This window comes from Pollachius pollachius (genome assembly GCF_949987615.1).
Source record: "Pollachius pollachius genome assembly, chromosome: 12".
Lineage (NCBI taxonomy): Eukaryota > Metazoa > Chordata > Actinopteri > Gadiformes > Gadidae > Pollachius > Pollachius pollachius.
This window is the reverse complement of record NC_136945.1, coordinates 5,436,706-5,449,993: the sequence shown is the minus strand read 5'-3', so window position 1 is coordinate 5,449,993 and position 13,288 is coordinate 5,436,706. Positions and strand designations below refer to the sequence as shown.

At 51.1% G+C, this 13,288-nt stretch overlaps 1 protein-coding gene across 3 annotated transcripts in view; it reads left to right on the top strand.

Moving 5' to 3' along the window:
- Positions 1-13,015, top strand: part of arhgap46a (Rho GTPase activating protein 46a) — a 37,075-nt gene extending 24,060 nt beyond the window's left edge. For 2 of the 3 annotated variants that reach the window (XM_079747792.1, XM_079747794.1), the window contains 8 exons: positions 203-1,667; positions 4,588-5,254; positions 5,516-5,608; positions 8,131-8,204; positions 8,906-9,105; positions 10,190-10,281; positions 10,459-10,628; positions 11,319-13,015. In XM_079747792.1, coding sequence (XP_079603918.1) covers positions 203-1,667; positions 4,588-5,254; positions 5,516-5,608; positions 8,131-8,204; positions 8,906-9,105; positions 10,190-10,281; positions 10,459-10,628; positions 11,319-11,513 — 2,956 coding nt within the window. In that variant the 3' untranslated portion in view covers positions 11,514-13,015. The remainder of the gene's footprint in view (positions 1-202; positions 1,668-4,587; positions 5,255-5,515; positions 5,609-8,130; positions 8,205-8,905; positions 9,106-10,189; positions 10,282-10,458; positions 10,629-11,318) is intronic. The other variant, XM_079747793.1, reaches the window with a different exon arrangement.
- Positions 13,016-13,288: the final 273 nt, after the last annotated feature.

The following is a 13,288-nucleotide window of genomic DNA, read 5'->3' as shown; positions in this document are numbered from 1 at the left end:
TGAGGGTCACTAAACTGTTAGGAGGAGAATTTGTGGATTGTTTTTCCGCGGGCTGGCCAGGCCAGCCAGTGTGTAATAAAAAAGATGGTAGAGATTAGCTTGTTTACACTTGAATGCTTGCTTTTCTTTTTGCCTTGGATGTGAGCTACGCCGTTACTCCTCCCGTCTAAAATGTGTGTTCTTGTCTTTTCTCTCTATTTAGGGACACTCCTCAAAGATGGCAGCCCCCACCAGGCTCTAAGGCGGCCATGTTGGTGAAGGTCAACAGTATGAGCAGGAGCCAGGCCAGTCCCTCAGTGCAACAGAACGTCCAGCCCAGCACACACATCAGCAAGGCCAGCGCCTTCACACTTCACCCCGCCGGCAGCAAGTCCCCAGGAGGACACCTGGGCACCGCCCAGGGCTACAAGACCACGCCCTCGGGCAAGATGACGTCGGACCCCCGCCAGGCCCACCACCTGAGGAAAGGCAGCAACGGTAGCTTCTGCCTGGTGATGACTGAGAGCGGGCACCCCAGCCCCCTGCTGCTCAGGTCCCAGAGCAGCACGCCGCGCCCTGCCTCCCCCCCCTACGGCTCCACCGCCCCCCTCTACGACGACCCCGTGACCGAATGCCCCATCTACGACGAGCCGCCCATGGACATGGAGGTGGAGGGGGCTCACCTCCACAACAACCCCAGCCTGCCCCGCCTGACACCCACGCACAGTCTCCAGAAGACGCGGCTCCTCCAGCACCCGGGCCCCCCTCACATGGGGGCCCGGCACAAGAGGAACCCCTCTGAGTCTGACTACAGCCCAGCCGGCCTGGAGTGTATCAAGCACATGGTCAACGTGGACCCCAAACAGGGGACCCTGTCCCAGGTCTCCCCTGGCTCCACTCGCTCCCCGTCCCCAACCTCCAGACCCGACCCTCCACCGTGCCAGCACCAGGCCGGGCCCCATCCCCACCAGGCCCAAAGGGGCCCCTCCAGGGACAGGGAGCCGGGGACCCCGGGGCCAACCACCCTGGAGAAGAAGCAGAGCTGGCGGGCCCTGGAGGCCACCGTGCAGCGCGCCATGGAGGCCCGCCACAGCCGGCAGAGCAGCCAGGCGTCCCAGGACTTCCCCCCGTCCACCCCGCAGCCGCCCCCCCTCTACCAGGACTCGGGCTACTCCACGGGCCCCTCGCCCAGCCTGAGGAGGAAGAGCCGGAGGAGGACGGGGGCCGCCGGGGCCGCGGGGACGGGGGGCCGGCCCGGCTCGGTGGGCAGCAGCGGGGAGCTGTCGGCGCTCAACGAGCGTCTGATGGCGGAGATGAGGGAGGTGGTGAGCCGCTCCAACACCATGAGGGAGGTGCGGGCCGGGCTGGACCCGGAGCTCGGGGAGAGAGTGGGGGTGGTGATTCCCCGGACCCTGTCGCCGGTAGACGGCGGGGTGCGCTGGTACGGCGGAGGCGGAGCAGCGGGAGGGAGTGCGTCGGCGGGCCGGTGCTCCTCCAGGGAGGACCTGACCGGAGCCGCACTCGCCCGGTCGAAGAGCAGGGCGGGTCACCAGAGCAACCCGGCTCTGAGCCCCGTGGAGCTGCCAGGCAGGCAGAAGAGGACCTACGAGAAGGTGGACACCCTGGAGAAGAGCATCACCAGCCAGGCCAGCTTGTCTTCACCGGAGACCCCAGGACCTGCCTCACAGGTGACTCCACGTCTTGTGTGTGTGATTGTGAAATGGTGTGTGTGTGTGTTGTGGTGTGTGTGGGTGTTGTGTTAATCGTGTATGTTTGTTAAGGTTGTTCATGTTATGGTGTGTGTTTGTGTCACTTGGTGTGTTTGTGGTAATAGAGACGGTAAATTTGCTGTTTGAGTTTTTTAAACCCTTGAATTTTAATCAAGAGCTCAATAGTCTGTTTACCACACACGGTTTGTTTGCCCTCAGTTTATTTGGGCTATAGTTGCTGGAATTTCCCTGTGCTTGTTCAGTGCTTTATTCACTCTAAGATTAGTGAAGGATTTGCTTTCACTGCGTTGCAGGGTTTGTCCCCAGAAACAAAGCAAAACAAGCCTTACGTGATGGAGGAATATTCCACTTTCCTTTCCTCTGGCCACTTTATGCTTCCCAGGGACCTGAAAATTCAAATTGTTTGAGTGTGCAGAAAGCCCTGCAGTAGAAAGGAACGATTTGATTTAATGTCTTGGATAAGGGTATTTCATCATCAGAATAACTTAACTGTTATTTATCACACGTGTGAACACATGCATGCACACGGAATCACACGCGTGTGGAAAGGAACTCAGTATGATCTGGCCTTATTACTTCAGGTGCACATGATCTGGATTCATGGAGCTATTCTCTTTCCTCCAGACAGTTACATAAGGGAAGGAGATTTCCACGTTCCGCTACTTCTAATCTCCCAAAGCCCCTCCAGCTGAATCATACCCGGGCCTCGCTGCATAATGGCTTTTGGCCTTATGTGCTTCTCCACCACGACCATAGAGGGAGCGTTTCTTTTAGGGGTCATGGATGGAAACCATATGGCCGGAGGACCACAGCTCCCTTTGTCTGTTACATCTCCTAGGAGGCTGTAGTATTCTGAAACCCTCTTAAGAGGAGGATGCAGGCCTAGCATAGGGGCTGGTATCCTCCTGTACCCTCGCCACCATCTCCACCCCCTTCCTCCCAAACCTCCATCTGCCCAGCCCTGCATGTCTCCCATGTTCGGGTGCCAGCCGTGGAGCCGGACATTAGGGGCCCATAGTAGCCAGTGGAGATGCAGGACATGGCATCCCCCAGTCAGGAAGGAGGGCCGCTGCGACCCATATGGTCCGGTTCTGTCAGAACATTGTGGAAGGGGAGGGGGAAGGCTGTTAATGAGGGTTACTGGTAGCACTGCAACCATAGTGGTTAATACACCGTCCAAGAATACCGAGAAACCCCCGCCAACCACCACCACCAACTCCCCTAAGTCTGCCTTGGAATGTTTTCCAAGCCTGTTGTATCATAGACACACACACACACACACACACACATGAAACGGCAACCGGGATTAAAACTTGGTGTGCAAGACCGTGTGACATTTCATGATTCTGTACATCACATTTTCTTCCTCCTGTAAAATGGAGGATGGATTGCAAATGGAACTCTTTTAATTAGGTAATCCAGACAACAAACAAAAAATGAGTTAGGTGCTTGTGTGTGATTTCTCTCGATAGCATTTCTTTTCATTACCAAGTACCCTCTTTATTCTGGTGCATCTGTACATTACGTGGGAATTGGGCAGAAGATATGCAATGTCCTCATCCGTTGAGTACAGCACCGGCCGTTCGGACGTGCCCCTGGTTGCAATTCATTATTGGCAAGTGACCCCATGCTGCTCATGTTCAGACGATGTGCTCCACACACAAGCGAGGGATGCCGGCCAAGACCAGAGCAACCTAGACACGGAGCAAACCACAGGGACCTGCTTCGTTTGACGGAGAAACACTAAATCTAAAGTCCAGCTTGTCTGGCACACTCTGGGCCCTGCACTACATCACCGCCTCCATTGAAAAGATACCTCAACGTGTTTTATGTTGTGCCTGGTAAGCTTGAGCTCTGGGTCTGGCACCCGGTCTCGTGTCGTTCCTGGCTGTTTTCACACAGCATGTCTGAGAGGCCTTAAGGGGCTCCACGAGGTCTCAAACCTGAGATCGGAATCACAGATAGAAAAGTGGCATGGTTAAGAGGGGGTAAGGGTTTAGAAGTTGAGGGGGGGGTTGGGGATTCTCATTAGGGTGATAGGGGTGTAGAACGGTAGATCCCCATCTCCTACATCACATATCCACTCAACTGCAGCAAAGACCAAAGGGTCTGTGTAGACATCAGATGGCTCCAATTGTTGTGCAATAAAACCAGTTACTAATTGGTCCTGCAACAACCAAGGAGTTGGGAACTCTGGGAAAACAATCGCTGCCTGCCTTCTCCTCCCAAGATCAAGGGGAGCAGACTGTTGGTAGGATCGCTGTGAATTAGACATAAGTATAGTCAAACTCGCTTGAGATTAACGACAGCGGCCGGTCTACATACGAGTCACCTGTTTGCCATAAATCCGGTGGCTTTCATTCCGGGGAACATTCTGGAAGGTGCGCGATCGTTCACCATCTGCCCCTGGTTCTGGGAGGAGAGATTAGAGAACCAGGACCATCGACCCTCATGGGTGTTGTTGGAACCTTGCGCGAGAAGAAGCAGACGCCGCCACCGTTTGGTTAGAACCAGGGTTTCCTTCTTAGACGTCTTAAAACCCAAGAATCAGTCCTTCCTGTTTTCGTATTTCTTTCCGAGAGTAAGCAGGGGGTTTCTGTCTGCAGAGGTTTCTCTTTCACTTCTCACCTTGTACTTTCTGTGGGGACAACAGGTTCCCTATGGGCTACGCAGGTCACCACACAAAAGTATCGGCGCTTCCGACTCACCACTGAAGAGAAGTGCATTCGAGAAAGGATGGAGTGCAAGACAATCGGTGGAATGTACACACAGTACCACCCTGTGCTCTGCTGGCCAACCCCTCCCCTCATGTCCCCACCTCCTCCTCTCTGGTTCTTACGTCTCTTTATATTGTTTCCCCCCCCCCCCCCCATCACAGACGGGCACCTTGGAGCTGCAGGGTCAGCTGGAAAGCAGGAAGAAAGGCATGGTGGACGGCCGCACCGCGTCCCTGGGCCCCCACCGGCCGGCTCCCCACGACAGCCGCGAGGCGGGCGACGGGGGTGAGGGCCGGCCCGGAGGCTCCACCTACACGCTGTCCTACGCCTCCCTGCGCCAGCCGCCGCCCCCCGACATGGGCATGGAGGACTGGGCCAGCAAGCACCTCAACATGCACACGCAGGGCCTTTTCCGCCGCCGCGTCTCCATCGCCAACATGCTCTCCTGGAACCGCGGCTCCATCAAGAAGCCCATGCTGGTCACCAGCAACCGGGCGGTGCGCAAGGAGGCCTGCGAGATGTTCAAGCTGGTGCAGGCGTACATGGGCGACCGGCCCTCTCGGCTGGACCGACGTCACTGCGCCCTGCTGATCGTCACCAAGTGCTGGGATCTGCCCGGCCTGCGGGACGAGCTGTACGTGCAGCTGGTGCGCCAGACCACGGGCAACACCAGCCCCCGCAGCCTGGCGGCCGGCTGGGAGCTGATGGCGGTCAGCCTGGCCTTCTTCGCCCCTTCGCCCAAGTTCCGCTGCTACCTGGAGGGCTACATCCAGAGACACACGGAGCCCAGCAGCGACAAGAAATGTGAGTCTCAGACTGAGCAACATGGTGGGTCACCTTTCTCTCTTTTCTCTTCCACGCCTTCCCCCTCCTCCCCGCTTGGTGTGCTTAATGTGTCGTGTTTTCTCCCCCTGCTATGAAAGTCCACTGATTGCTGTGCGTTTCCACATCTTTTCCCTCCGTTTCCAATTTAAAAGGGGAACTCTAACTCGAGGCAGAAACTGAAAACATAGTCATTGTTTGTGCCGAGGCTGAAGCTGTGATTGGTTTTCTGCACTTCTGACCTGCGTTGCTTCGTCTTTCCCACAGTGACTCAGTTCATCTTGGAACAGCAGGAGCTGAAGCTTAAGAAGAACTCAAAGTCCAGGAAGAAGCGCAAACAAAACTCAGAGGATGAAGAGGGTGAGCCGGCTCTACTTGTTCTTCTGCATAAAATCTCCTTTCCAGACCCTACCCTTCTCCCATCCCGGGTCTATTAGCTAAGAAGTTTCCATCAGAGTGTCAGTTGAGCAGCGTTTCCCATTAGCTCAAGATGATCTGTTTGACAGAGCCCCAAAATGGGTTGAGAGAGGGATATGAATGAGGGAGGGATCCCAGTGATATAACTTGGTCTCCTCAAGCACACACACACGCACCCTGGGGTCTGTAGAGAATCATTTACAGATTTAACATATTGCTCTCTCTTGAGTGGCCATTTGTGGTGTGGATGGAAAGTTTTTTCTCCAGTTGGCCATTCGTCAGACACTCCGTAATCGCTGATGTGCTCTCTTCCCTCGAAGCCGTGACGGATGGCTTCCACAGACAGCATAGCAGGGGATATGTATAAGAAATCGAAAGATATTTAGCATAGCAATTTTCAGAGGGTTGTGTGTAGACATTATACTGTGAATCATGTTGTGGATCCTTACATTTTTTTCTTCTTCCTCATTTCCAACCCCACGTTGCGTGTCATTCATCCATTTTAAAAGCGTGCTTGCTCACCCGCCCGTGAGCTCATTGGAGTTGACCACAAGGCCCCTCTCGCATGATCAGCAACCCAACGGTTTCACCATGTAAAAAAACACAAACCACTACATCCGTGGTCTCCGTTTCACTTCCGTGACTCAGAGACCATGGGGGTTCTGCCAACTACTACTGTGACTAAGAGCGCTAAAGATATGGCCACTCTTAACATCTGACTCACACACCGAGTCACTTTTTATTGTTTTTGTTTTTTTGGTCACAGAGAGAGAGGATCTTATTGTGTGTCTCAGTGTAGTGCGGCTATCATTGCTCTCAGTGAAGGTCAACCACAGGAGAACAAAACACCTCGCCTCACCATCCACACAAACAGTATAATGAGAGCGGCTGTCGCCGCTTGATGGATGGTGGATCCGGGACTGAGCTGTGTTGTGTCTGAGGGAGACGCGAGTGGGAGCTAGAGGCCCTGCCTAGCATGGGCTCTTTGGCGTGGGCTTGGAAACGGGATTCCTCTGGGGGGTTTTGGGGCCTTAGTCTAGGGAGAGTTGTTCTCAGCCAACGTTGCCATAGACGAGCTAAGACAGGCCTTTGCTGCCGAGACGCATAAACAATAACTGAGACAAAGACTTGTAGTGTTGGGGGGGAGGGGGGGTCGGTCAGAGGGGGGGTGAGCAGTCTACCCTACATCCCGTTGAAGACCCTGCCCTTAGCATTGCTACCCCGGGCCTTTTAGCATGAAGTTGGAATGCGGCCGTGACATTCTTTGTCCACCGGGGCAAATCTCAAGGGGCCAATAACCAGGGCCGCCATGTTGTGGTTTCAAGGCATGAGAAACAACATGTCGATATACGTGGCACTGCGATCGCCACGATACCGCTGCGGCTGGGAGTAGAAAACCATGCAAGGTTCACTCTCTCCCTGTTTTTCTGAAAATTAACCAACCTAGGAGTTGGGAACTCTGGGAAAACAATCGCTGCCTTTTCCTCCCAAGATCAAGGTGGGGCGGACTGTTGGTAGGATCGCTGTGAATTAGACATAAGTATAGTCAAACTCACTTGAGATTAACGACAGCGGCCGGTCTACATACGAGTCACCTGTTTGCCATAAATCCGGTGGCTTTCATTCCGGGGAACATTCTGGAAGGAGTGCTCGTTCTCCATAAGCCCCGGGTTCTTCTACCTGGAGGAGAGATTAGAGGAACAGGAGCATCGACCCCATGGGTGTTGGTTGAACCTTGCACAAGACGAAGCAGACGCTTCTGTTTGGTTGGAACCAGGGTTTCCAATAAAGGCCAGGGGGGACTTTCTTCTAGCGAGTAGTATCGACGCTCAAACCCATAAATCAGTCCTTCCTTTTTTATTCTTTTGCAGGGAGAGAAATGCAGGGAGTTTCTCTCAGTTGTTTTGCTATTTCACTACTCCCGCTTACCTTTTTAGTGTCACCCCAGGCTCTCTATGGGCTAGGCCGTGCTTGTCGCTACCATAACTACCGATGGTTCCAGTGAGGCAGCTCTGGTACGGAGCCAGCCTACACTGGCGCGCGTGGGCCCCAGACAGCTTCTGGGTTCCTCGTTGATTCCCCCCCCCCGACCGGCCTGTTTCACATGTCTCCCAGGCTCTGATGAATCAACCCAACAGGATGCACGGGGTCAGCTCCCTTCTCCCTGAGCTTTTGTTCAGTGGCTGTAAATCTTTCCTCCGCATGACAGTTGAGCCGGTCGCTCTGTTATCCCCCATCGGACGGAAACACACAGTCGACATGTGCGATAAGTCCCACCCTCCGCCCATGGCCTGTTGCACACACCAGCCCACTGCTCCGTAACCACTATATTATGTACCCAGTATATGTTGTTTTAAACACAGCGGTACATGGTACTTTAAAGGGACGGTGTGAATGCTTGTTCCTGCTGTGTGTTAAGAGTGTATAGTAACTTGGTTCTTACGTTGTCTCTCTGATCTCGACAGGTCTGCCCATCAGCACCTACGCTAAGTTCTGCTTCCGGAAGCTGCAGAAGGTGGCCGTCACAGGGGGCAAGAAGGTGAGCCGGGAGAAACTCGACACCGCAGCTCCCTCCAGTGTTTGGAACGTGAGGGAAGGTGTTGAAAGTTGCCCCCATCAGCAAATCATAACTATAGGGACCAGTACAAAGGAAAGCTTGTGTTGAGTCACAGAAAGACATAATTGTAGGCCATGGCACACAGTCACACAGGTAAAAACACCATCAGTCATCCTCCTTCCAGACGTTATCTAGATGCACGCAGGCCAAGAAGTCACGGCGCTGATTCACACAGTAAATCCTGCCTTCTTCTCTCTCTCTCTCTCTCTTTCTCTCTCTCTCTCCCCCCTCTCTCTCTCTCTCGCTCTCTCTCTCTGCCTCTCTCTCTGCCTCCCTCTCTCTCTCTTTCTCTCTCTCTCCCCCTCTCTCTCCCTCTCTGTCTCTCTCTCTGCCTCCCTCTGACTCTCTCTCTCTCTCTCTCTGCCTCTCTCTCTCTCTGCCTCTCTCTCTGCCTCCCTCTCTCTCTTCCTCCCTCTCTCTCTCTCTCTCTCTCTCTGCCTCCCTCTTTCTCTCTCTCTCTCTCTCTCTCTGCCTCCCTCTCTCTCTCTCTCTCTCTCTCTCTCCCTCTCTGTCTCTCTCTGCCTCCCTCTCTCTCTCTCTCTCTCTCTCTCTCTCTCTCTGTCTCCCTCTCTCTCTCTCTCTCTCTCTCTCTCTCTCTCTCTCTCTCTCTCTCTCCACCCCAGGGCCTTCGTAAGCCCACCCTGGAGGAGATCGACCACAGCAGGCGGGCCATCGTCACACCCTCCCTGTTTGGCAGCTCCCTGGAGGAGGTGATGGAGAGGCAGAGCGAGCTCTTCCCGGACAGGAAGCTGCCGTGGGTGCAGGTGCAGCTCTCCCAGTACGTCCTGGCTCTGGGCGGGGCCCAAACAGAAGGAATCTTCAGGTGAGACACGGAACACACAGAGCTCCGAGCCCATTGCATGCCGAGACTAGAGTTGACTTCATCTGGGATCCGGCAGTCTTACTAGGCAATAGCAAAACTATTAGGGAAAGGTGACGCAGAGCCTGGGCCGGAAACCAGCCGGAGTTACGCCTTCATTCCAGTCGAATTTTCCTTGTTTTGTTTCTACCGAAAAACATATCAATTGTTTAATTGGATGCAGCTTTCCAAAGGGTATTAATAAGAAGTGTATTTTTACAGTGGCCAGCCTACATAATTATCTCCAAGTCGCCCATAAGATGCTTATTGACCCACACCTCAAGGAGCATGATTGGTTGAAAAAAATATTAAGCAAAATAACTTCAAACGGCCCTTTCACAAAGATCTGAGCTTGTCTATATCAGACTTGATTATTAACCTAAAATCTGATTTGTCTGACTGGAGTTTAGAAGGTTCACCAGCGTTGTTCTAAGAACAGGGATTTTCGTGTTTGTGTGCATGAGTGCCTGTGCGCACTGTCATGTGCCTGCCCTGCGCACGTGTGCAAACACCGGGCCGTGGCGGGGAGTACAGTACACAGACACATGTGTGTGGTCTGCCGGGTCGGGAGAGTTTGAAGTGGGCTTATCCCCCTGTGCACAGTACACAGCGTAGACGGCAGAACAAACACGGCCTTCTGCGCTCCCGGGGAACCAAACGCTTGTTTCATTTGATACTTCATAATATGTGTTTACATGGTCGACTGAGTGTGGGCGTCCGAGCACGAGGGGAGCTTCCCCCTCTCTCTCTCTCTCTGCGTGACATGCAGTGTGTTTGTATATGGTCTTGTATATGGGCTGTCTGAACAAGGCCATGTCTGTAACTCTTAATATTTATTCAGTTATTGTTTATGGTTCTGGCGAAGAGCGGCAAAAAGAGAACCGCGCATTTCCGAAGTCACCACGACATATTTGGAGACAATTGCCCGTAAATGAATAATGCATTTGCCACACAGCACAAGGGGAGACTGTGGGATCGGTGGGCGTGTGGCTCCCTCTTGTGGCCGAGTTGAGTTACTGACTTTTCCCCCGTCCTGGTCCCTCCTCAGGGTCCCCGGAGACATCGATGAGGTGAACGCTCTGAAGCTGCAGGTGGACCAGTGGAGGATCCCAGAGAACCTCTCAGACCCCAACGTCCCCTGTGAGCAAACACTGTGACCTGACTGTTTGATCATATCATTCTCATTATATACGAGTCAGATATATGTACCTATTATGTATCTTTATGTCTGGGTGACTGAATGCTTAAATGTATCTTTCATTGTTTCATAATGAGTGCGAGCTGACCTCTGTGTTGTCCCCCCCCCCTAACCCCCAGCCTCTCTGATGAAGCTGTGGTACCGGGAGCTTGAGGAGCCCCTCATCCCCATGAACTTTTACAAGCAGTGTGTCAGTAACTATGACGACCCCATGGCGGCCATCGACGTGGTGCAGTCCCTGCCCGAGCTCAACAGACTGGTGCTCTGCTACTTCATCCACTTCCTGCAGGTAAGATCACCGTGGCCATGACAGAGCAGCTTAATGAGGTTGATGAGGAAAGTTTAGAGTTTAGCGGACCATAGAGGAGAAGGTCATAGAGAAGAACTGACCTTATCCTCTATTATTAAATATTAATCGAAGTAGAATTTTAAATGGGTGTCTGAAATACTATTTCAGTCTATTGCAACACCGATTGCAACACCTTGAACTAAACAGAAATCCATGATGGTGATGAAATTTCACTTAATATTCAATGCAGGGAAAACATTCAATATTGGATTGACCTTTGGAACCTGTTGGACTGACTACTTTTCCTCTAAGGGCAGAACCGAGAGTAAGGTGCTATGGCACCGGCCACATCTGCTCAAAGGTCGTTATGTGTACTGCAGACCCTAGTTCCCTCTCTGCTGCCTTTTTTTGAACTGGTGCCTTTTTCTATTTTTCCCTTGCGCTCTCTCTCTCGCTCTCTCTCACTTCTCGCTCTCTCTTCCTCGCTCTCTCTCTTTCTCTCTTCCTCTCTCTCTCTCTACCTCTCTCACCCTGCCTCTCTCTCTCATCCTCTCTCCGTCATTCTCGCTCTCTCTCTTCATCTCTCTCTCTCTCTCTCTCTCTCTCTCTCTCTCTCTCTCTCTGTCTCCCTCTCTCACTGTCTTCTATCTCTCTCTCTCTGTCTGTCGCTCTCTCTCTCGTGTCTCCCAGGTGTTCGCTCAGCCCGCCAACGTGTCCGTCACCAAGATGGACGTCAACAACCTGGCCATGGTGATGGCTCCTAACTGCCTGCGGTGCCAGTCTGACGATCCACGCATCATCTTCGAGAACACGCGCAAGGAGATGTCCTTCCTGAGGATGCTCATTGTCCACCTGGACACCAGCTTCATCGAGGGCGTGGTGTAGACTTTGGTTTCAAAGGAACACACACACGCACACTCACAATACACACACGCGGTCTCCATCAGCTGGAGGAAATGCAAATAAACATAAAAACACTGTCTACAAAAGAAAACCACACTGGAAAATGTTAAAGGGGAAGGAGGGAAGAGAGTGGTACAATTTGGCATGGTCTAGCCACACTGTCTGTACTGTATCTTTGTTGCCAGATGGTCCTGCGTGGATACTGCATAGTAGCACACACTTGACATGAGGCATCAACCACGTTCACACAGAGTCCACAGTTTCACTGTGGGAGCACTTCAAGAGGAACTGTGATGATTTACTCTGAACAGGTTTAATATGTGGTTTATTTTCGAATACTTTGAATTTTTTGCTGCATGTGAAAAACAACTCCCAATTTCATAATTCCTTGGCAGAAATGTACCATTCAATTGGTAAACTGGGCTATATTCAATTATATGTAAATGTTAATCATTAGAAGGTTTAAAAGAGTTGGCGTTAATTGCCTTATTTATATTTAGATGTCAAATGTTGACACTTGGCCTTTTTTTTTTTCCCTGGTTAAATGTATTTTTCATGAGTGTGTGTGTGCGTGCATGCATGTGTGCATACAGAAATGCTAAATGTTCAGTGTAAGGGTGAAAGATGCAGGATTAATGAATTCTGTATAGAAATTTTAAAAACAATTCTGAAAGAGTGATAAAGTCTTTGATTAGCTTGCCTGCAATGTTTTTTAACCACTGCAGTGAGAGAAGCCTGTCATCATCATGTTCATTTGAACATCACTAGTAGCACCACCACCACTGTTTTAACACATTGTACAGAGAGCCGCTTATTTAAAACGCATGCAGGATGTTGTTTTAAGGCTGTCTTGTTTTTTCAAAGCGCTTTTAAACAGTTCAGCCACAACTACATTGAAGCGTATCGTTTTAAACCTCTTGACACTGTAAGAGAGATGGGAATGGAGATACAGCCTATGTGTAGTGAATATGAACTTGTATAGTCATCTGTTAATAATCTTTTCTTTTAAATATCTGTGTGTGGTTTCCCTTAACCAGAGTTCTCAGTTCTTCTCTTTGTGGCCTGTTGTTGTGACTCAGGTCCTAGCATTAAAACGGGTGTCGGAGTAGTACTCTTCCACAGTCGGATGTAATTCTTTCTATGGTAGCCCCCCTCTCCCCAAACCGAGAAGGGGTATTTTTCAACTGTCGGGCACTATGAACTGTAGATAGGACTCTTTTTGTCCCTCCCTTATCTCAGGCTTTGGCAATGTAAATAAATAATGACTGTAAATATTATTAACTGTAGTTGTGTAATCCAATAAAGGGTAAAGGTGAAACTTCCTGTTTCTGAAAATAGTAAAACTAAAAAAACTTAATGTGTGGGCTGTTTTGTAATTAAAATGAAATTCCCTGCTGTGACCTCCCTCCTTTGGAACTAATACTGAATCAAACCACTATCCATGTGTGTATATGTATGTTGGCATACCCTGTTGTTATAGTATGGAATGAGTGTTGATAAATAAAGCTTTGTTCAATTGACAAAAATCCATTGGCTATGTTTGTGACTACATTTTCATGTGTGCGGTTATTATAAGAAGTGTGTGAATGTAATTATATGCATTTTAAAAGGTTTAATATATATTAAAAAAACTGGTGTGTTCAAATAAATAGATATTCATTGTGGATGGGTAGATATCTCTGATAACGCTATCATTACTATGAGGAGAATTCTAGTGTTACAGAAGCACATTACAGATATAATGCCAATCATGCAAG